The sequence below is a fragment of the Cnephaeus nilssonii genome (assembly GCF_951640355.1).
Source record: "Cnephaeus nilssonii genome assembly, chromosome: 7".
Classification (NCBI taxonomy): Eukaryota; Metazoa; Chordata; class Mammalia; order Chiroptera; family Vespertilionidae; genus Cnephaeus; species Cnephaeus nilssonii.
Window position 1 is genome coordinate 14,043,382 of NC_137078.1, and position 24,526 is coordinate 14,067,907.

Consider the following 24,526-nt stretch of genomic DNA (forward strand, 5'->3'; position numbering starts at 1 on the left):
ATCGTTTTCTTACCTGATTCATAGTTTACAATCATCCCTAATTTTTGTTTCTATCATGATCTTATCTTCTTTCTCACGAGTTCCTTTAACACTCACTGCTTTTGTACGTTCAAAATCATGACAATAATAGTATTCCTTTAACACCTTAAAAGTAAGTGTAAGAAGCAGGTAATTCTAGGACAGTGGTCTTTAGTCAGATTAGCAGAATTCTCATTAGGTGGTTGTAAAAATTTGATAAGACAGTGTACATCCTGACTTTCCTGCTTCAAGAGATGAACCAAAGGGTAAACTCTGAAAAAGTAAAATGTATTATGCAAACATTAGTACAATATTACTATTTACTGCTAGTCTTGTTTAAGTATTTCCTCACAGCTTTATATTAAGCACAATTTTAAATTCTTCGAGCAATAGAATTATATCAGCAAATATTTATTTTGATTCTACTTTCTGTTAAGCATTTATACTAACACTGTAAATGCCAAATGGCCCTTGGCATATTTTCTATGAATTATGATTTATTTTTTCTTCAACAAGTACTTATCAAACCAATATTCTGGGTACAATGTTAGGCAGTAGGTCTATGAAAATGAATAAACCAAGACTCCTACAGTTCAGGAGCTCCCAATTCGAGCGTCAGACATAGTTCCTGCAATCCTAGTGTGGCAGTGTAGAGTGCAGCAGGAAGTGCCTGTGCAAAGCACAGAGGCAGCTTCTAGGAGCTCGAGGTCAGTTCTGCCTGGGTATGCCAGGAAAGGCTTCCTGATGAGTAACATTGGGCTAGTAGTAGTCTACCAGATGGCCAGGGTAAGGAAAGGGCATTCTGTATTGTGCGGGATAAGGCAATACAGAGGTGTCTTTGATAACTAATGTGCAGAAGTTTCTGTATGCTCTTCCATCCTTACTGTGAAAGACAAGGTGCTATTGGAATAAAAGATTAACAGATTTTAGACAGATAGGACTATAACTCCTGATATTGTTCTATTTTATTTTTGTGACTCGTTACTTTTTTCTTTATCTTAGCATTGACTCCAGTTATTTATGTTAACTTTATTAGTGTATTTGCTTCTTCTTCTTTTTTGGTGACTATTAAATGCATTTGGGGCTATGTAATTTCATTATTTCAATGTCTGTGTTATATAATTGGAGCCTAAATTAATGTAGGCTAAAAAAGATGCTTTATTCTAATTTGATATATTCTATATTGCCAAACCAATTTGTTTTTTCTCCATGCAATCTTTCCACTTACATAATTTGCTTAGTGACTGTAGCCAGGTGGCACTGCATTAAATTCAGCAAACCACTCTCCTGTCCTGTCCGCACTCTTTTAAGGGTTGCAACTTTAAAAATGTGTCTTTGTGGAATAGGTTCAATTTTTGTCTCTAATCTTCTTATAGGTGGTCTCAGTGGTTCACAAAACCACCTATAAATTACTCTTCTTGTTTTTCTTTCTCCTGTGGACCTGAATTCTGTATATTTTTCATTTTGAAATGAGCCACATATTGCTCTCTTATTATTTAACTACTAGTGACTCGGTACATGGATTCATGCACCTTGAAAGAAATTAATTAGAAGAAATATTTTAATATCACCATTTTCCCTTTCTCTATAATAGAAGTGTCAACCAAATTCACGATCAACAATGACAGATTGAAACACATGCGTGCAATTGGTGCCAGCGAGAGCTTTATATGCATCACACATGTGCGAGTCAACTTAGCCTTTTATAGATATAGAATAAACTTGCTTAATTAGACCTGCTTTCTGATGTAGCTAAACTTTTCTAACCCAGTGAAGCACCCCAACTTCTCTTTCAGGTAATTGTCAGCAACACAGCAATAAATATCAACACAAAGCAGATTATTATTGTAGATAATGCAGGGAAAACAGGGTAAAATATTTAACTGCAGTAGTGTTTGAATATATCCTGCACAGTGAGAAAACCTGAAGACATTTCAAAGTCCACCATTTCTTCTTTTCAGTCAGCTCAAGTTTCTAAGCTTTCTAAATCTCTGTTTTCTGGCTAATGAAAATAAAATATGATTCCACCAAGTCTCTTATCTACTGACTTCAGGACTTCTGTGAGGATCAAATGAGATGAGGGACAGGAAAACACTTCACAGACATCTGGTTACAGTGTAAAATGTTTCCACCTGGCTATAAAGCAAGTCCTGTTCCTGGGCTTAAGAAACTCCAAGGAGGCTAGTCGCTAGGGAGAGAAAGCCAGGCATTGCTACATGATGTCATTACCTGGATGGACACTTAGCATATTAGCCTTTTACATATATAGATTAGATAGTTGCTTTTAATTCTAATTTGTTTCATTTGTTCCTCATCTCTCTAGTCAGATTTTAATATTCTTGAAAGTAGGTTTTATCAAACCACTTAGCATAGTGCTTGGTACAGAACAACGTTTAAGAACCACTTTTTAAAATGAAATGACAAATTTTTTTAAATGAAATGACAAAATTTTAATAGAATAAATACTTTTTGTTTCTCTTTATTCTTTTTCTGTGGTATCAAGTTGTCTTTGTGGGGATAGTTTAAGGTTTAGGAAATATACTCAAAGTTTCAGTAGTTAGTGACTACTATTTGTATCAGATTACATTTTAAAAAGTAAAATTCTAGATTTTAGAACCATAACTTTTTAAAAGACAGAAGAAACCCTGGTGATCAAACAGTTCAACCATTCTTAATTTTACAGACAAGGCTCAGAGAGCTCAAGAAGTCTGCCTGAGGCTGCACAGCCACAGGACTGGACTCTGGTTGGTGTTTTCTGGCACTCCACTTCCCTTCTCATCAAGCTTCACATATTGACACCCTTGCTGGATTTCTGTGATGATGGCATGTTCTCACTCCCTTTCTGTCTTCCTTTTACTAATACTAACAAACTAGTTTGGTTTGCCCTATAGAGCTTTATTTCATACTGGAGGCCCAGTGCATGGATTCATGCACTGGTGGGGTTCCTCTGCCTGGCCTGTACCCTCTCGCAATCCAGGACCACTCGGGGGATGTCGGAGGCCCAGTGCATGGATTCGGCCCGATCCCTGCAGGCCAGGCCGAGGGACCCCACCAGTGCACCAATCCGTGCACCAGGCCTCTAGTATGCATATAAGATCTTTGGTTAATCTCTTTCTGCCTTCCGCCCTCCCCACTTCCCTCTGAGATTCATCAGTCTGTTCCATGTTTCCATGCTTGTGCATTGAGTGTCTGCCCCCTGGTGGTCAGTGTGCGTCATAGTTACCGGATGAATGGTCAAACAGTTGCTTAGGCTTTTATATATATAGACTAGAGGCCCAGTGCACAAATATTTGTGCAATAATGGGCCTTCCTTCCCCTGGCTGCCAGCACGGCCTTCGCTCCGGCTGGAACTGCCTTTTCGCTCCAGCCTGGAACCACCTTTCCACCTTCCCACACTGCCCAGAGGCCCAGAGTGGCTGGGGCAGTGTGGAATGCCTGCGTGGTCACCTAGGCTTCCTGCCCCCAGCTCGGGGCCTGTGTATGCAAATTAACCTGCCATCTTTGTTGGGTTAATTTGCATACCCACTCCTGATTGGCTGGTGGGTGTCACGAAGGGATGGTCAATTTGCATCTTACTCTTTTATTAGTGTAGATAGATGTTTGGGAGGCTGATCGTCTAGTGCAGTGGTTGGCAAACCGCGGCTCACGAGCCACATACGGCTCTTTGGCCCCTTGAGTGTTCTAATGCCACTTCTTCAAAATAGACTTGCCCAGGCCGAAAACTGACTTCTGCGCATGGGCCACAAAGTTTCAATTGCACTGTACGTGCGTGCCTGCACATGGTATTTTATGGAAGAGCCACGCTCAAGGGGCCAAAGAGCCGCATGTGGCTCGCGAACCGTGGTTTGCCGACCACTGGTCTAGTGGATGGACAAACCATGAATTAGGTTCATGCCTGTTAATTCTCTTTTCTCCACTACCATCCTTTCGACTTCAGGTGTTCCCTCTGTTGTACCTTTTGCATTTTATCCTTTTTTTACTTTTCCAGTGTCTCCTTTGCCCGAGTTCACATGTTTGATGAATGAAATTTCAAACATAGTCTATGGTCTATACCAGTGGTCGGCAAACTCATTAGTCAACAGAGCCAAATATCAACAGTACAACAATTGAAATTTCTTTTGAGAGCCAAATTTTTTAAACTTAAACTTCTTCTAACGCCACTTCTTCAAAATAGACTCGCCCAGGCCATGGTATTTTGTGGAAGAGCCACACTCAAGGGGCCAAAGAGCCGCATGTGGCTCACAAGCCACAGTTGGCTGACCACGGGTCTATACTAAGAGAATATATTATTTTCCTTTTTCTCTTGCCTTCCCCCACCCTTTTCCCCTAAAGCTAAAGTGTTCAAGGTATTCTAATGGTTTAAAATGTCAAAAGAAAGCTAGGTGAGGAAATTGCAAGGGAGAATAACTCTATTACTTGCTTCCATATAGTTCAGATTAATCTTTTCCTTCTTTTTGACCCTTTCAAACAAATGGCCATATTGGCCTATTTAAGGGGTAATTGCTTTTCTCTTTGGAACATACTTCTTAAAATGACTACCTGTGGGAGGCTATGAGTTCCGGATGACAAAGGTTGGCAGGAGTGGCAAACCTTGTTTTCCCTCCCTGTCTTTCATCACCTTCATTTTCTACCCTCTCAAATAATAAAATCTGTTTTAAACTGTAGAAACAGTAAAAATTGTAGCCACTTTAAATTAGAATGCACATTTTTAGTTTTTTATGCCAGCTGGCAGATGTAAATTTGTCAGTTTTCTTCCTGTTTCATCTTTTCTTTCCTTTTCTGCATTGTCATAATTCTCTAAGTTTATTATTTTTCTCTCTTATTCTCTCACAGTAAGTCTTTGTGCTCCCTGTGGAACCAGAAGAAATTGTACATGGGGTTTGGATATTTCGCCAACTGTTTTCTATAATTAAAAGTGAATTGGAAATGTGAACTCTGCCTCTGTTCTGTCGATGCTTCCGGGGTCCAGTCTAATGGAAACATGAAAAGGTGAAAAAAAAAATAATCCAGAGGTAGGCAGAGAAAATGGAAGCATGCTATTCAGGGTAAAGGGTTTCTAACGGGACATAAACCCTTAGGCCTTTGGGTATTTATCCCAAATTTGTCCTTTTATTTGGGTCAGAGGTCATCTGTTCAGTTTCATCCAGAATCAAACCAGTAATACTGAGGTGATAGTTCTTGTCACTTTTAATTGGCCTCATCCAAATTAATTATCTTCCCAGGTAAAGTAATCAAGAGCAGAAACCTACATAGAACTGTTTGGAATCTGAAAGAGATTTTTATTTAAATTCTCATACTCTAAGCAGAACCGGTAAGTAGATTACAACTCCTGTATCAGCCTTAGTTAGCTGGTTGCCCAGAGCACTGAACTAAGAGGATTACAAGGACTGGAAGAGTGATCCTCTTAACATATTGCAGCATTGTTAGACCCTAATTGAGCAGCTAACCAGCCCTTAACTTGGATATTACTTTTACTTAAACCCTCATGCTATTTGCATTATACAAATTAGACTGCAGCTCTGCAAGGGCAAGGAACATGGCTCTCTTAACCATTGCATCTTTAGGGCATAGACCTGTGCCCGACATATTTTAAACTCTCAATAGGTGTTTGATAAATGATTGAATGACGAATGAATGAAATGAGAACCTTATAAGCATTCAGGTTTTATATTTTTTTACTTTAATCAGCAAGTTCTAAAGTTAGGTACTTGTTATACCTTGATACTGAGATAGGCTAGGCATAGGGTGTATTCAATACTAAAACCACTGTCCACTTACCTGTGGGAGGAGGAGCCAGAGCTAGCATGGATAAATGACATATATAGATCTGTAACCAGCCACCTCATGCTTAATATCTAGTAGCTTTTTTAAATCACAAGAATTGGCAGTAGATTTTTAGATAAACAGTTGGCAGAGATAACCTCTAAAGTATCTTCTAATTTTCATGTTTCATCTATAATTTAACTTTGTTACTTTCTGTGTACTTAAATAGATACTACATGGCAGCAAAATAGCCTCAAAAATACAGCAAAGAAGAAAAGAAAGAGAAACAGTTTTCTTGTTTATTGAAATATCAACTGTGAGAATAGATGTAAAGAAGGAGTTGATTCTTTTTGACTACCCATGGCATATTCAGAAGCTACCAGAATAGTAAGCTTTTCCCATGACAGTATGTCCTTATTTCTTTGTTTGTTTAATTTAGCACAATGATAATTATATCATGAAGACTGTGTTTCTCTCAAGATCATGCCTTTTCTGCATGTTCTTAAATTTGGCAAAACATTTCTTTTGGCCTGATGTTTAGTTCCTAACACTCCTTTCTGTATGTAAAAACAAAACAAAACACTCATTTTGCCCTGGCTGGTTTGGCTCAGTGGCTATTATCGTTGGGCTGTGGACTGAAGGGTCCCGGGTTTGATTCCAGTCAAGGGCATATGCCTGGGTTGCCACTTAATCCCTAGTAGGGGGTGTGCAGGAGGCAGCCAATCAGTGATTTTCTTTAATCATTGATGTTTCTAACTTTCCCTCTCCCTTCCTCTCTGAAATCAATAAAAATATACTTTAAAAATCATTTCATTAAAATCATCGGTGACACTGCTCTCCCCCAAATTACTATGACCTGGTTTAGTACTATGATCCCCTGCCCTACCAGCTGACTCCTCTGCTGACTTTTTCCCCAATTACTTTGTCCATACCACGTAAAACTATGTATTCCTTTTCCTTCCTATCTTCTTTTTAGGAGGAATTTTTAATTTCACTCTACTTGGTATTCAGTTTCTGAACATGTTGTTTTTCTGGTTGCTGTGTAGCAGAGCATATTGTTCAAGTGGGTCATTTGTTACTTAGATGATTTTAGATGATGACTTGGGAGTTAGAGTTATAGGAGTAGGTCTAAGATTATTAAAAGTGAGATTTTATTAAATGTTTAGCATTCAGAATATCTTTTTCAGCAAAGTAGGAAGAGTTTGGGAATGTATTTGACATACAGGTGATAAGGGGTGTATTAGTTTGCTAGAGCTGCCGTAACAAAGTCCCACAGACTGGGTAGCTAAAAAACCAAATTTATTTCCTCAGAGTTTTGTAGTCCAAGATCAAGGTGTTAGCAGGGTTGGGTTTTTTTTTTTCTTTCTTTCAAATTTTTATTTACTAATTTAAGAGAGAGAGAGAGAGAACGGGTGGGAGAAGCATCCATTTGTTGTTCCACTTATTTGTGCATTCATTGGTTGCTTCTTGTACATTCACTGACCAGGAATCAAACCTGCAACCTTGATGTATCAGGACTATGCTCTAACCAACCAAGCTCCTTGGCGAGAGCAAGGGTTGTTTTTTCTGAGTCCTCTCCTGTGTCTTTCTGTCTTCCCTCTGGACCTGAGTCTTAATCTTTCCATATAAGAATACTGGTCCTACTGGATGTGGGTCTAACTCAGTTTACCTAATTATCTCTTTAAAGACCCTACCTCCAAATACAGTCAGATTTGAGGGTTAGGACTTCAACATATGAATGGGCAGTGCACAATTCAGCCCAAACTCTAATATCGGGACTGAATGGTGTTTAATGGAAATATGAAATTAAGAATAATTCCCTTATAGAATAGTACTAAGAGGTTAAAAGAAGTCTTGAAGGTGAAGATTTTAAAAACTCCAAATTCCTACTAAGAAGAATGATGGTGTCATCATTCTTGCTACATAACATAACAGTAAATGTAGTGGTTATTATAATACTAGAGGACCAGTGCACGGATTTGTGTACTGGTGGGGTCCCTCAGCCTGGCCTGTGGTGATCAGGCCAAAACCAGCTCTCTGACATCCCCCGAGGGATCCTGGATTGTGAGAGGGCGATTCTCGGGTGACGTGTCCCAGAATCGGGCTCCCTCTTCTCTGGTTCTGGGTGCGTCACCCAAGAACTGCAGCTGCCAAGTCACTGCAGCTCGGCAGCTCCTGCGTTGAGTGTCTGCCCCCTGGTGATCGTTGCACATTATAGCTACCGGTCAGACGGTCAAATGGTTGGATGGTCACTTAGGCTTTTATATATATAGATAATGTAATTTGAAATGACCAAATCCATGTTAGAAATGAAAAATGTTTGAACTTACGATACCTTTTCCTGGAGTCCCTAGTGCATGTAGAGGAGGAAATCAATGCTAAGGCGGGCAGGTATCAGCTGAGTCTTGAGGGGTTTGAAGAGCAGGCCTTTTTGCCAAGCCCATTGAGAGTGAAAGTCTTAATGCGAGATGAAGGACAAAGTAAATGGTATCTTAAATGATTGTCATGGATTAAATGTCAGAAAAATGAGTAAAAGGAACATTGTGTTCTTTTCCTAATAATAGAAATCAAAATGTTTTACCAAACATTATTTCACACCTTCAGTAAAAAGCCTGTATCGACTAGTAAGGTATTAACATTGTAAGTGAATGCCAGTTGTGTCATTCAAACTACTTACAATTTCCACAAAGTTACTCTGATTGAGAGCTACAGATGTGGGTAATCTTATTACTCATAGTATCATTTTAAGTAGAATTTTAGAAAATGTCTGCTTTAAAGGTGTAATCCCTTAATTTATTTTCTTTTACTCCAAATAAGTAATTCATTAACCTTTCATTGTTTTAGGAGCTAGAGCATCTGAAGCCAATTAAGTATTTTACATTATAGTTCATTGTGAACAGACAAAGAGTTTTCTGTCCCCTTTTCCCAAACTGCTATAATTTAGGGATCATGTAGCTAATTATACAGCTCTACAGCCAGTTTGGAGAGGGATAAAACCTCTGTCAAACCCATCTGCTTTAGCTGCTGTGCTGGGGACTCCAGGGGGTATGGGATCTCTTTGGAGGTGTTTAGGGCTTAAATGTTTGTTGAGTTACAATTCGATACTACTTGTAGTTTCACTGAATGGGATTTAAAACAAATCTTAGCCCAGCCAGTGTGGCTTAGTGGTTGAACGTCGACCTATGAACCAGGAAGTCATCATAGTTCAATTCCCGGTCTGGACACATGCCTGGGTTGCAGGCTTGATCCCCAGTGGGGGACATGCAGGAGGCAGCCTATCAATGATTCTCTCTCATCATTGATGTTTCTCTCTCCCTCTTCCTTCCTCTCTGAAATAATTAAAATATATTTTAAAAATAAATTTTAAAGGATAAGAAGTGGTTACTTTTTAAAAAATATTTTAGAGTTCTAAATTGGGAATACAACCTGCTTTGGTAGTAAAGTAGTTGGTTCTAGGTTATCTTAAGTGATATGTTTATTTCAGTGGTAGAGATTTTAGGCTCTGCATTTTTCTCTTTTTGCCTTTGTCATCAAGCTTTGGACTGCTTTATTTTTCAGAGTCATTGCTCAAGAGCACCAACAGGGAAAAGAAACACCGAGGTGAAAAACAGATCAGCCAAGTTCACTGATTGATGAGTCCGATGGCACTTATTTTACTTCTGATCTGACTCTGGTGCTTCTTTAGACTTTAGATGGCTTGAGGGAGGAGCCTGTTCGTCTCCTGTCCCTCACAGCAGAGTGACACACCCACACGAGGCATTCAGTAGTTGCCTGGTTGGAAAGAGTAGTCTGAGTTGATTGTTGAATTAGATTTATGATCAATGTAGTTTTTGTTTTCAGTTTCCACAAAGAATAAACTTGTCTTTGTCTTGCTGCAACCTAACCCTAAACTACTCCTCCAGCCCTCCTCAGAGCAGCTCTCACTCTACCACCACTTTGTGACTTCTCAGGTTGAATTCCTGTCTTTCACAATAGGATAGCAGCAGGAAGACAAGGTTAAGAATGCTGAGTTAAGTAGAGGAGCTGCTCAATTAAGTTGAGAGAACCTGGGACAGAAATGTACTGGATGCGAGAATTTAAATGTGGCATCTGCATTTCCAATGAAGCAAGCAGCACCTTCTTCTTAAAGAGTTTTGTGTGAGATGTGCATTAATTGGGGCTGCATCCAAGTTTTCACTGGCAGTTCTATAACCTGGTTCTGGCCAAAGTGAACCCCAAGGAACCCAAGTTTGGGGCAAACACCTTTCTTCAGAGTGAAGTATTTTGGGGTAGAAAAAGGTGAAGCAAGCCAGGCTGTGCGGTACTTCCTTGGTGGTTTTGTTAGGGAGTTGAAGACCACACATGGGAATTCTTTGTTTTAAATCTTCATTGTTTAAAGTACTGCATATGTCTCCTTTTCCCCCATTGACTTCTCCCCAGCTACCCCCACTCCCCAGCACATGCCCTCACCCACCTAGTGTCTGTGTCCATTGGTTAGGCTTATATGCATGCATACAAGTCCTTAGGTTGATCTCTTACCCACCCCCTACCCTCCACCCACCTTCCCTCTGAAGTTTGACAGTCTGTTTGATATTTCTCTATCTCTGCATCTATTTTTGCTCATCAGTTTATGTTGTTCATAATATTCCACAAATGAGTGAGATCATATGATATTTATCTTTCTCCAACTGGCTTATTTCACTTAGTACAGTGGTTCTCAACCTTTCTAATGCCTCAACCCTTTAATACAGTTCCTCATGTTGTGGTGACCCCCAACCATAAAATTATTTTCGTTGCTACTTCATAACTGTAATTTTGCTACTGTTATGAATCGTAATGTAAATATCTGTGTTTTCTGATGGTAAACAGGCGACCCTGCTAGCGGTTCCACAGGTCGCGACCCACAGGTTGAGAACCGCTGCTGTAGAGCCTAAGACCATCAGAAAACACAGATATTTACATTACGATTCATAACAGTAGCAAAATTACAGTTATGAAGTAGCAACGAAAATAATTTTATGGTTGGGGGTCACCACAACATGAGGAACTGTATTAAAGGGTTGAGGCATTAGAAAGGTTGAGAACCACTGGCTTAGTATAATGTTCTCCATGTCCATCCATGCTGTTGCGAATGGTAAGAGTTCTTTTTTATTTTATTTTTTTACAGCAGTGTAGTATTCCATTGTGTAGAGGTATTATAGTTTTTAATCCATTCATCTGCTGATGGGCACTTGGGCTGTTTCCAAATCTTAGCTATTGTAAATTGTGCTGCTATGAACATAGGGGTGCATATGTCCTTTCTGATTGGTGTTTCTGATTTCTTGGGATATATTCCTAGAAGTGGGATTACTGGGTCAAATGGGAGTTCCATTTTTAAATTTTTTGAGGAAACTCCATACAGTTTTCCATAGTGGCTGCACCAGTCTACATCTCCACCTGCAGTTCACAATGGTTCCTTTTTCTCCACATCCTCGCCAGCACTTGTCATTTGTTGATTTGTTGATTCATTCTGACAGGTGTGAGATGGTATCGCATTGCCATTTTGACTTGCATCTCTTGGATGATTAGTGACTTTGAGCATGTTTTCATATGTCTCTTGGCCTTCTGTATGTCCTCTTTCAAAAAGTGTCTATTTAAGTTCTTTGCTCATTTTTTGATTGGATTGTTTATCTTCATTTTATTAAGATGTATAAGTTCCCAATAAATTTTGGAGATTAGGCCCTTATCAGAGATAACATTGGTAAATATGTTCTCCCATGCAGTGGGCTTTCTTGTTGTTTTGTTGATGGTTTCTTTTGCTGTGCAGAAGCTTTTTATTTTGATGTAGTCCCATTTGTTTATTTTCTCCTCAGTTTCCATTGCCCTAGGAGCTATATTGGTAAAGATATTGCTACAATATATGTCTGATATTTTGTTGCCTATGGATTCTTCTAAGATTTTTATGGTTTCCCATCTTACATTTAAGACCTTTATCCATTTTGAGTTTATTTTTGTATATGGTGTAAGTTGGTGGTCTGGTTTTATTTTATTTTTTGTATGTATCTGTCCAATTTTCCCAACATCATTTATTGAAGAGACTGTCTTGACTCCATTGTATGTGTGCTCTTGCCTCCTTTGTCAAATAATAATTGAGCATAATGGCTTAGGTCAATTTCTGGGTTCTCTGTTCTGTTCCATTTGTCTATATGTCCGTTCTTGTGCCAGTACCAGGCAGTTTTGAGAACAGTGGCTTTGTAATATAGCTTGATATCTGGTATTTTGATTCCTCTAACTTTGTCCTTTCTCAAGATTGCTACAGCTATTCGGGGTCTTTTTTAATTCCATATGAATTTTTGGAGAGTTTGTTCTAGGTCTGTGAAATATGCCGTTGGTATTTTAATGGGGATTGCATTAAATCTAAGGATTGCTTTGGGTAGTATGGACATTTTAATGATGTTGATTCTACCAATCCATGAACACAGTATATTCTTCTATATCTTCTATATGTCTATATCTTCCTCTATCTCTTTTTTTAATGTCCTGTAGTTTTCTGAGTACATGTCTTTTACCTCCTTAGTTAAGTTTATTTCTCTTCAAATCAGTCATGGGTGATAGAGGTATAGAAGTTGATTTCTTCATAGAGCGAATCAATCTCAATACTGGCCTGGGTGCTGGAAGAGAGAGTATGCTTAGCATGTTCAGAAGCAGTACAAAGGCGACAGATAGCCCTCTTGTTCTCACTGATATCCTTCTCATGCTTACCTTTGAACTCTGCAATGAAATGGTTGACCATTCGGTTGTCAAAGTGTTCTCCACCTAAGTGGGTGTCCCCAGCTGTAAATTTGACCTCAGAGATTCCATCTTCAATTGTGAGGGTTGACACATCACAAGTGCTACCTCCCAAGTCAAAGATCAGCACGTTTCTTTCAGCTTCAACGTTTTTGTCTAAACCATAAGCAATAGCAGTGGCAGTTGGCTCATTGATGATTCTAAGTACACTGAGACCAGCAATAGTTCCAGCATCTTTGGTGGCCTGATGCTGAGAGTCATTGAGGTAAGCAGTTACTGTGACAACAGCATTGGTAACAGTCTTCTCAAGGTAGGCTTCTGCGATTTCCTTCATCTTTGTCAAAACCATGGATGACACCTCTTCTGGATAGAAGGTTTTTGTCTCTCTCTTGTATTCTACTTGGACCTTGGGCCTGCCAGCATCATTCACCACCATGAAAGGCCAATGCTTCATGTTAGATTGGACAACAGCATCATCAAATCTACGTCCAATCAAGCGATTGGCATCAAAGACCGTGTTGGTAGGATTCATCGCTACTTGATTCTTTGCAGCATCACTGATCAATTACTTAGTATCAGTAAAGGCAACATAACTCGGGTTGGTTCGGTTTCTCTGATCGTTGGCAATTATTTCCACTTTTCTATGATGGAATACACCCACACAAGAGTAAGTGGTGCCAAGATCAATGCCAACTGCAGGTCCCTTAGACATGGTTGCTGGTGTGTGCACAAGGCTTACACAGACCTGACCGGGACTGGTGGCCCCACGTTCAATCACGTGGGAATTCTTTAGACCTAACTCACGTGAACGAGGGCAACTTGGTGAAAAGGAAAGAGTAGTTGAGAATGGAACTAGGAGGCTTGATTTCTGATATCAGATCTACACCAGTTGGGTTTGTGACCTTGGATCAAGTCAATTAATCTCTCTGGGCCTCAACATTCATCCATAAGATGAGTGAGTTAAAGGGATTGTAATTTATGGTAACTGCTCTGAATTATATATACTCAGAAAATATGCATGTAGAAAATTCACACTTCCTCTAAGTTCCTCATAGAGTTCTCAGTGTTTGCTGTAGTTCAGACTTTGGGATCATTTTCTCCCAGTTTGGTTCCTTTAGCTTGATGATGTCATTGCATGCAGAAATAGAAAACTGGTACAAAGCCGTTTATCCAGTTCTGTGTGCCAGAATATGTATTATGAGATCATATGTTGCTCTTTTACTTTGAAAAACTAAAGATGACTCAAACAGTAGTCACTAGCTACTTAAACTTTGGGTATAGCAATGACCTATATTTCCTGTTCACTTTGTGTTGGTTTTCAGCTTTCTCGGTGTGCTTGTTTCCTTCTCAGTGCCTTCTCTCTTCCCTCTGCATAAATGATTATAAGGGGCATCTGAAATTTTGGCAGAAGTAAGTGCCAGTTGTACCATGCTGAGGTAGCAATTTTAGAGGCAGTGTCCTTTGCAAATGTGTCTTTTTATGAAGATATAATTTTTACATGATTCTTTGCATCAGCAGTTTCGCCATTTGACATCATTTAAAAAGCCTGTTGGGTATGTGATCCAGTTCTCTGCTATTCAGCTGTGCTGCCCTTTTCCTCCCTCCCCTCCTCCAGGAAACTTTATTTTCTCCAGCTTGGAAAAGTGTGTGCGGTACAGTGAGAAATTCTGGCCACTTGGGTACTGCCTTTTCATCAGCATCTTTGAGAAAGAGGCTGATGTGGAGGCTGAGAAAGTATTCATAGAAATACTGCTTTTCTCAAGGCTGCTTATAGCTGCCTGTGCTTTTGGTAAAGCAGAATGCAGACTAAATAAGATTTGAGGAAGAAGATAGAACATTAAAAAGTGTCTCTCCCGGACAGCCCAGGGGAAATCAAGGCTAGCTGAACCAGGCAAGAATGGGGCAAAGCCGGGTGCTCAGGTGGAGGCTTCCTCAGGAGAGGTCTGTGCTGTTTCCTTCCAGTGTGTTCCTGTTAGGGCAAAGCCAAGTGGGGGCCTGTCTGGCACAGGTGGTGGCTAAGGTTGGAGACAGACAGACCTCGATTTCATTTCTGAGGGAGTCTGGGCGCTTTGGTTGTAAGCCACAGAAACCAATTGTGGCAACTTAAATGGAAAGGAGGGGGGTTGGAATGTATTAAAAGGACACTGAGTAATTCATGGAATTAGTGAGGACTCAAACAGTGAGTCCTCAAGGATAGCAACCAGGGTAGCGCTGGGATCTAGGACAGCCCCTCCAAGGTGGTGCCACTGAATGACGTTAAAAGAAAGCACTGTTTGTCCCTGTGACGTTATACTCAAGATCCCAATCCCTGAGAGAGAGATGGTTGGTCTCTGTCAGAGACCTTGAGCTCCTCAGCTCTGTACTAAGAAAATGGAAGGAAATCAGTCTGCTGAAGAAACAAGACCCATTTCATAGCTATGCTCACTGGGGGCATTGAATAGGTGGTTCCTGTGAAGCTCTTCACATATGCCTTATAGTTAGGAAGTCCTCACTCTGCGATTTTTGGCTATGTCAATTACATTTTCTTTTTTAAAATATATTTTTTATTGATTTCAGAGGGGATTGGGGGGGGGGAGAGAGAGAGAGAGAGAGAGAGAGAGAGAGAGAGAGAGAGAGAGAGAGAGATCAATGATGAGAAAGAATGATCGATCGTCTGCCTCCTGCACACCCCCCACTGGGGATCGAGTCCACAATCTGGGCATATACCCCGGCTGGGCTGGGCTGGGAATCTAACTGTGACCACCTGGTTCATAGGTCAACACTCAACCACTGAGCCACATTTTCTTAGCAGTTGTTTATTGAAGGGTGACCCACACACATGTCAGTTTGCTCAGGACCGTCCCAGTTTATGCCTTTATACCTTCCAAATTAACATTGTCTTGGATTTCTCATTTAAAATTTTTTCCAAGATTTAATTAGTTTACTTTTCCTTTGAATTGTATTGCTTTATAAAATATATATGTTTATTGATTTCAGAGAGGAAGAGAGAGGGAGAGGAAGGGAGAGGGAGAGATAGAAATATCATTGATGAGAGAAAATCATTGATTGGCTGCCTCCTGCATGCCCTACACTGGGGATTGAGCCCCCAACTTGGGCATGTGCCCTAACCAGGAATCAAACCAATTACCTCTTGGTTCATGGGTTGACGCTCAACCACTAAGCCACACCGGCTGGCAAATTGTATTAATTTTTACCAAAAATTTGTTGATTTTAACACTATTGCAGATGCTCCCCATTCCCTCCCCCCTTGCCCACCTCCACCCAGCCCCTGCCCCACCTGCCTTGGCCCTCCCCACACTATTATCTGTGACCATAGGCTGTGCATATATGTTCTTTAATCCCTTCATTTACTGATTTTACTGATTTTGGAGAGAGAGAGAGAGAGACATAGAGTTTCTCTTCCACCCATTCATGCATTCACTGGTTGTAGCTTTGTACTTCCCTCTCTGCTCTGGTGGCCTCTAGTAGTATATGCAATACATGAGCAGTGTATTGCATATACTACATGAGCATTCTCTATGAAATCTTAATCTGACCAACAGTAACCTTCCTGTCTTTCCCCAAGCCTTTCAAGATGCAACTTATCCAACAGTGCCCTTTAAGGATGGCATGCAGGGTGTTCTCAATGAAAGAGAATGCACCAAGCCACTACTAGCTGGGGCAGTCGACTCCTCCCAGTCCAGCATGGTGGTGGGAGTAGTATTAGAAACTGTTACCTCCGCCAGCCACGTCGTCTATCAGCCAACTGTGCCAGGGCCCACTCCATAGCTTCCAGGACCTCTGCACCACTGGCCTTCAGTCAGCTTGGGCAGTGAGAATTATAACAAATTGTAGGTTGAAATGTGTACAGAAAAGAGGCCAACAGTTGTGCACTCAAACCTATAGGTACAGAAAGTAGTACTTGCTATGTGGGGTTGGCACATTGTATAACTCGGAAGCTATTCATTTATTTTACTTTTTAGTAATTTTTTATTTTTTAATAAACCTTTTAGTAGCAGTTATGCTTTCCTCACCAAAAAAGTGCCCTTTTTAAGAAAAAATGAATGACCAGATTTCCATTTTTCAAGAAAGTTGATATTGAATGTGTACCCTGTCGATATTAACCATTCACATGAGGGCCATAACAGTATCACTGCCATAAGAAAACCCAAACAGATACATCTGTTGCAAAGCATTGGCATCTATCCTAAATATTCCAGAGAAGAGAGTTTAACACATGTGGCACTTTTACATAATGTTTTTTGAAGAATGGCTTTTCATTTAGGTCAAATAACTGTTGTTCTAAGTTAATTTCACTCATTTTGGAGTTTTAAGTTTTCTTATATACAAGTAAAAACTGTAATTGTACTTGTTAATATCTTGGCTCCATTAGCAAGATAATTTTACAAATAGTTGGGATCATACCAATTTTATATCAGTGTCATCTTAGATACTTAAGTAGAAAATTAAATTAATTTCAATAATTTTTCCGTTTTTTTCTCTCTCATCAAACTCATGAGATCAAAGGAAAACTTTCAGAAGTTTATTCTGTCTAAGGAAACACATCTGATGTTATTGTACTTGCAATTGTAATTCCAATCCAAAAGTTCAACATTTATAGACAAATTATTTAGTTTTGCAATGTGGAGTACAGTGTTTTAATAAAAATAACACTTTTATTACTAAATTTAGAAAAGTGAAGGAGAAATATTCTTGGAATTGAGTATGAGAAACATATATATGTATGTATGCACATATGTATATGCATACATACATATCTCACTATAATATTTTTGCAACAAAGCTGCAAAAAATACATCAATTTGGCAAGAACATACTTGCTCTCTTTGCTGCCTCTCATCAGCTGAATTTTAACAATGCATCAGGCTTTGAGAAACTAATTTGTATCTCCCTAACTATTCATTATTGAAAGTGGGATTCCTTTACATTTGTCTGCATTTTCCCCTCAGAACAAGTTGGAAGTCTTTAATAAAAGCATTCAATTTATTGAATACCAAAAGCATCAGCGTTTGAAGCTTTTAGAGAATTGGAATTGAAGAACAAGGCCTGAAAGTGAGAAGATACTGTAATATGTTCTCACAAAAGCAAGCAGGGACTGAAAAATGTATGTGATGAAGGCCCAATGGTCCACAAAATTTAATTTTTAAATTCCGTAATTCTGATTTAGAATAGCTCTACTATGGAAAGAAAATTTTTTTCTGTAACTTCTGTATTTAATTGGAAAAATATTATGTTGTGGCACAATGGAATGACATTGAGATGGTTTATAATATTGCATCATTTAAATTTGGCAAAACATTCAAAAGAATCATTAATAGAGACAATTTATATGGAGAGCCTGGTCTTGTTAGCATAGTTATTAAAGACCTCTGAATTGAGGCAGAGTGACAGTTCCTTTGAAAGTATTATGGCTGAAATATTTATGCATACATTAAAAAATAGAATTGAGCCGAAACCGGTTTGGCTCAGTGGATAGAGCATCGGCCTGCGGACTCAAGGGTCCCAGGTTTGATTCCGGTCAGGGGCATGTGCCTTGGTTGCGGGCACATCCCCAGTAGGGGGTGTGCAAGAGGCAGCTGATTGATGTTTCTCTCTCATCGATGTTTCTAACTCTCTATCCCTCTCTCTGTAAAAAATCAATAAAATACATTAAAAAAATAGAATTGATAATATTCTCCATTTGGTAGGACCTGCTCTGAGCATATCACATGATCTCAAAGTTTTCAAAAGTCAAAACTAGAGTGGTCTTCACAGAAGAGTCTGTTGAAGGTGCCAACGATCTCAAGTTGTACAAAATTTAACTTCAAAGAAGACTGCAGGCAATTTCCTGACAAAAAAAAATTAAATGCCAAGGTCATATTGAAAGCATATATTTTTAGAAGAACACTAGAGATGAAATAAAAAATTATGAAACTGAACAAAGTTTATAAGTATATGCCAAGACCAATTACAGTTATGAAACTGAACAAAGTTTGTAAATATATGCCAAGACCAATTATTGATTTTATTACTTTTAAAGGTTCATAAAATTAACAGAAATTATTCTATTTTGCTTTCATATACACAGACTTCTTTTTTTAGAAAGAATTTTGTTTTTGGAAATAGTTTCTGAATAAAGTGATTCTTTATATCCATTAATATAAGAAAACTAGTTTTTCAATAAGCAATTATTTAAAAATATAAGTTGAATTATCTGCAACACCTATTTTCACTCTCAAAATGGACTTGGTTTAAATGATAAATTATATGGATGTTTTATTCATTAACAGCTTTGGTGAATCTTTAGGCTTGAAACATGGCAGAATTCACATGTTCAGGTCAGATGGTAAAGGGATTGCTGTCTCAGACACTCGTCCCCTCAGGGGTTCCTACACCGTCCAGTGTGGTCCTCAGGCTAGTTGAGCCTTAGCCAGCTTGCTCCACCACACCCTCTTCCAGAATTGAGTAGCTCCACTCCATCCTAGACAGTTGACAGGGTTGGGGCAATACACATTTTGCATAGGAGTTTTAGATTTAAGACAACTGATTTTGCAGTCTCTTTTCAGTGCCTGAAGCTATCATAAGTGAAGCCAGGTAGCATTTGGTCGCCATGTGTTTCATACTTTGGACTTGAGAGTTAATAGACAGAGAGAAAAAGAAGGAAGAAGATGCAAAATGAGAGGCAGGATAATATTAATTTCCTGGGTGCAGTTTTTCCTGAGGCTTCCCTTAGTTCCACTAGTTGCCTGAACATTTTTATAGTAAACTAGAGGCCTGGTGCATGAAATTTGTGCACTGGGGGGGTGTCCCTCAGCCCAGCCTGCACCCTCTCCAATCTGGGACCCCTCGGGAGATGGGGATCGGGCCTAAACCGGCAGTTGGACCTCACTCTCACAATCTGGAACTGCTGGCTCCGAACTGCTCGCCTGCCTGCCTGCCTGATTGCCCCTAACCATTCCCCTGCCAGCCTGATCAACACCTAACTGCTCCCCTGCTGGCCCGGTCGCCCCCAACTGCCCTCCCCTGCCGGCCCAGTTGCCCCCAACTGCCCTCCCCTTCCTGCCCGGTTGCCCCCAACTGTCCTCCCCTGCCAGCCCGGTCACCTCTAACTGCCCTCCCCTGCTGGCCTGATTGCCCACAACTGCCCTCCCCTGCTGGCCATCTTGTGGCAGCCATCTTTGACCACATGGGGGCGGCCATCTTGTGCAAGGGCATGAGGGTCAATTTGCATATTACCTCTTTATTATATAGGATTAACATTTTGCTTTTGTGAATTCAAGTTTAATTGCTATCAGTTGCAGCCAGAAGAGTCATTTCTTACCCTCCTGATTTTATAGCAAATTAAGAATAAGACACCAAAGCACATGGATGAAAGAGAATGTCAATTTCATTTCTCCTAAGCTGATTGGACAACCTGGTTTTACATCTCCATCTAAGAGGACGCACTATCACTTCCTCCCTGCCACCTCCTTCTGTCTTCTGCAGCCCACCTAAAGGAAGGGCGGGGTTGGCATAACAGGCATAGTCTCTCATCTGGTTGAGGTATGAGCATAGGAAAAAAGCAAATTCCTACTGTTTGAAGTCTTTTAATATACTAGTTCCATCCCACCCAGAAATATGGACTAATCAGCTAACTTACTTCTGCAACAAGGATTCAGTAATGGGTAGAGTAAGAGGTCAGAGTTGCTCTACTGGAAATTTCTCTTCAGATGGAAACACAAGGCCAGGCACACCACCATAAGTCTACTAGTAAACCTAAATTCTCAAGATTAATGAATGCCAGCCAGCACTCAGATGATCAAGTAGAGAGCGTGGGCCTGGGGTAAGGCTGAGAAGTGAATCCAGCCAATCCCTAGTGCACCACTTGTCATAACAGCTGTTTTCTGTGTACGATTCTGTGAGCCCCTCCTCGTGTTTTTGTCTCTAGCATCTCCCACCACTGCCTGAAGATTTCTAATGTATCATTCTACAGCTAGCTTTTCCAAATGGTCAGCTAGAGTTCTTAATACTTGTTGATAACATTACTAATAATGCTTTGGACCTGGGAAGGATCTGTTTTTGGATGGACAGAGCAGATTTAGCTAGGAGATGTGGCAACAGGTGAACAAAGCCTTCTGTGCAGTGGTTAGTCATTTAGGCATTTGTGAAAACCGCTTTTGAAAAATTCCTCTGAAAGTTTGTGAACAATACGTTAGCAGGAGAAATCTGACTATAACAATAAATTTTTGGTGTTGCTCTTGGCAATTCGGAGTTTTCCACATGGAGAGGCTAAAAAGCTAACTATATATTTAAAGACTATCCCTCTGTCTTGGATGTGTATCTACTGTAAGTGGCTTTGATTTTTCAACCCAGCGTTACTTTTTTCCAGCTTTACACATTGGAGTGCACACACACTGCTGTTTGGAGTTTCAGATCTTTCTAAAAACTGATTCACACAGTCACCTGACCTCTCCAGCCTTTTTCTGCCACCTACCTTCTCTGTGAATACAGTGCTCGCAGACTTTCAAAGACAGAGGTTTCAGAACTTGGCAGCCAAACATTGATGGCACCTAACACATTAGCAGTGTGGTTGACAATAGCAGTTACTTGCCTCTGCTTTTCCTGACTAGCTTTCCTGTTCATGTGACCATCCTGGCTAACACTGACTTAGAAACTGGACACATAACTGAAATGTTTATGTTCAACATCCATTTGGGGTTTGAGGCATCATTTCCTACCTATATTGTACCAATTCATAAAAAAAGAAGCTTTTTTTTTAAGGCTGACATTTTGCTCCTTTTGACTTAAAATGGCTAAAAATGAATTTGAAGCATATTCCTTTTCATATCTTCTTCCAGTTATTAATATTTAGTACTTTCATTTATGTTTGGGAAAGCAATTAGAAGTGAAAGGTCCCAGACAAGAGTGAGAAATTGGTAGGTTGGGGTGGAATGTGCGGGGAAGGAGGGTCTAAAGATGGTTTTAGGAGAATATGATAATAGCTTTAAGAGAGGCTCAGGTTATAATTGGAGCTTACTTTTAAAAGCATGACCCTTTTCCAGTGGCTGGCCTGGCAGTCCATGATCTCTGCGATCACGGAGCAGGTGGGGTTCCGAGGGCGGTGCTGGCACATCGTGAAGACATGTGAAGAAAAGACCAAGCAGAGCAGAGAAACAGAGAAGGAAGACAAAACCGGGGCGAACATTCTTTAGCCTTTCTTTCCTAGGGATTTTACAGCAAGATTTGTTATTTTGTTGGCAGTACAGCAGCTCCCAGAACGGTATATTTATAAACATTCAGGCTGTCAGAGCCCTGACTGTCCAAATGGGTATCTGAGGCTGGACAGACATGCCCAGACTAGGCCCCGCCAGAGGTGTTGCCTTTTTCTTCCCAAATTCACACTATCTGCGAAGCAAGTTCTGGTTTTTCATATGTAGATATGGAAAGTGAAGAAGTCATTAGGTTTTATTAAAGAATATACTTCTGTATCTCACAATCAGTTATTTTTTAGTTCCCCTCCTTTATTCCCTAGCACTGCAATACATATTCCATATCCCAATGGGGACTTATAAACTGCTTGAGGAGATAAAGGGCAAAAATATAAAGTACCGTGAAAACAGGTACGTGTGTGATGTAAACCCTAACTGCCATGTGCAAGGAGACAGGAGCCTTTTTTGCCTTGAGTTTAGGTGGTCCACGTGTTGAGATGTGGTATCATTTAGGAAATCATGTCTAAGAGAGAATCGTCTCCCAAGTGAATTCCTCTCAGCAGCGTTTCTCTTACTATAGTCTTTATCCTAACTTATTTTTTTGTTACCATTTGAATCTATAAGGTGAGCAAATATTCAGCAAGAAATGAACTGGATGTGAGTGAGTAATTGAACAGCAGACAGAATGTGGAGTGCCCAGTGGGGAGTCTGTGGACCTGAGGTTCCCTTGCAGGATATGGGAGCAGAGCCTGTGGGAGGGAGGAGAGCTCAGAGTGTAGGCAGTGCTGGATGCGGCTGAGACAGAAGGGAGACAGACATCTGACTTGAGCCCTGACGGGTAAAATTAGGAAATTGGCTTTGGTGGCACTTAAGAGCATGTAAGTCCTTGGGCGTGGGTTTGAGAGGATTCGATAAGCGGTCAGAGGATCAGCCAGGCAGCAGTGTGCAGGATGAGTAGGAGAGGGAAGGTACCCCAAACCATGAAGAAAGAGAGCTTGAATCATAGTGCTATCATTGGAAGTAAGAGGGCATTATGAAATTAAGAAGTCTTTTAGAGGAACAGTTGGCAGTATTTAGTGATAAATATAAGGTAAGAATCAGCAAGGTTTTCTGTAAAGGGCCAGATAGTAAATATTTTCAGCTTTGTGGGCCTGTCTTCAGCTGGTCTTTGTCACTACTCAACTCTGCCATTGAAGTGCAAAAGCATCCACAGACAATACATAGGCTAGAATGGGCATGGCTAGATTTGGCCTAGGGGCCAGTTTCCAATCCCTGATATCAGGGCTAAACAAAAAGTTTTTAGCCCTAGGGAATAGAAAGGACATTGTGTGCAGATTGGCTGTCCTGAACCAAGACTTCATTTCACCCAACCCGATTGTTGTGAGCAGGTTCTTTCTGAGATACCAAATATTCAGCATTGCCCAGTTCCACTTACTTCAGCCTTCCTTAGCATGGAACTCCAGGGTAACCCATGGTTTCAGCTGGACCTCTGTCTGGTAAATGGTTTCTAGCTCACATGATGTAGCTGATGAAAATTCACAAAGAAATTTTAGTAAGCATATTGGTGAAATGAGCAGATTGTGACAGAACAAATGTAGCCCTGTTTTTTGTTTTTTTTTTTTACAATTAATTAATTAATTAATTAATTATTTTAAATACTAGAGGCCCAGTGCACGGATTTGTGCACCGGTGCAGTCCCTCGGCCTGGCCTGTGGGAATCTGGTTGAAACTGGCTCTCCAACATCCCCTGAGGGGTCCCAGATTGCGAGAGGATGTAGGCCAGGCCAAGGGACCCCATCGCTGCATGATTGGGGCCAGGGAGGGCTCCAGGTCATGTCTAGCTGTCTCACCCAGTCCCAATTGGCTGGACCCCAGCAGCAAGCCAACCTAACGGTCGGAGTGTCTGCTTCCTGGTGGTCAGTGCACATCATAGCGACTGGTCGAACGGTCGAACTGTCAGGCATTTAGCATATTAGGCTTTTATTATATAGGATATTTTTATTGATTTCAGAGAGGAAGGAGGAGAGAGAGATAAACATCAGTGATGAGAGAGAATCATTGATTGGCTGCCTCCTGCACACCCACCACTGGGGATCGAGCCTGCAACCCTGGCATGTGCCCTTGACCAGAATTGAACCCAGGACCCTTCAGTCCACAGGCCGATGCTCTATCCACTGAGCCAAACCAGTTAGGGCAGTTTTTACAATTTAGATGGAGCTCAGAAAATGAGGGACAGACTCGAAGGGTGCAGGTGCATGGAAAGTGGGTTCTTAAGGATCTGGTGAGGGGTTCTTATGACATCTAAGTGACTTATTTTCCCAGGGAGTAGATGATGAGTGAGGAAAAATGTCAGGAGGGTAATATATCAAGCTTGCTGCTGGAGCTGTGAAGTAATGGGACATAAGGAGGGTAGGCAGAGCATCAGGACTGTTCTCGGGAAGTGGGTGGCTTCTTTATGCGGATACCTGCTGCAGTGTACTGGTTTTCTTGTTTTGTGTTGTTATTTTAAACAGGTTACTGGGAAGAGCATTATCCACAATACAGTGTCTATATATACCACCACATAACACATGTATATTCCTCCTCATGTTTATATATACACACAGTTTCTGGTTTATTTTCCTTTTACTCAAAATACATTATGTCTCCCAATTTTGTTTTCTTATTTAATGTGGAGCTCTGGTGTTAATTGTAATATTAGCTTTTTGTGAGGCCTGCCGGTGTCAGGTTGGGGATTACAGAAATTATTATCTAGATAGATGGCAAGAAGGAGCAGTAATATAGTTTTATAGGAAAGGCAAAGGGAGGCTGGTTTGTTTCCCGCCCCCTCC

At 40.5% G+C, this 24,526-nt stretch overlaps 2 protein-coding genes across 10 annotated transcripts in view; one reads left to right on the top strand and one right to left on the bottom strand.

Moving 5' to 3' along the window:
• The window catches only part of FARS2 (phenylalanyl-tRNA synthetase 2, mitochondrial), a 572,601-nt gene that overhangs the window by 270,619 nt on the left and 277,456 nt on the right, over nucleotides 1–24,526 (top strand). The window lies entirely within an intron of this gene.
• LOC307103877 (heat shock cognate 71 kDa protein-like) lies at nucleotides 10,881–14,984 on the bottom strand. Its single transcript, XM_079778425.1, has one exon. It carries the CDS (start codon nucleotides 13,058–13,060, stop codon nucleotides 12,338–12,340), a length of 723 nt encoding a protein of 240 aa, XP_079634551.1. The 5' UTR covers nucleotides 13,061–14,984; the 3' UTR covers nucleotides 10,881–12,337.

Coding starts and splice junctions, on each gene's coding strand:
- LOC307103877 (XM_079778425.1), bottom strand. CDS start 13,060: ATGAATCCTACCAACACGGTCTTTGATGCCAATCGCTTGATTGGACGT.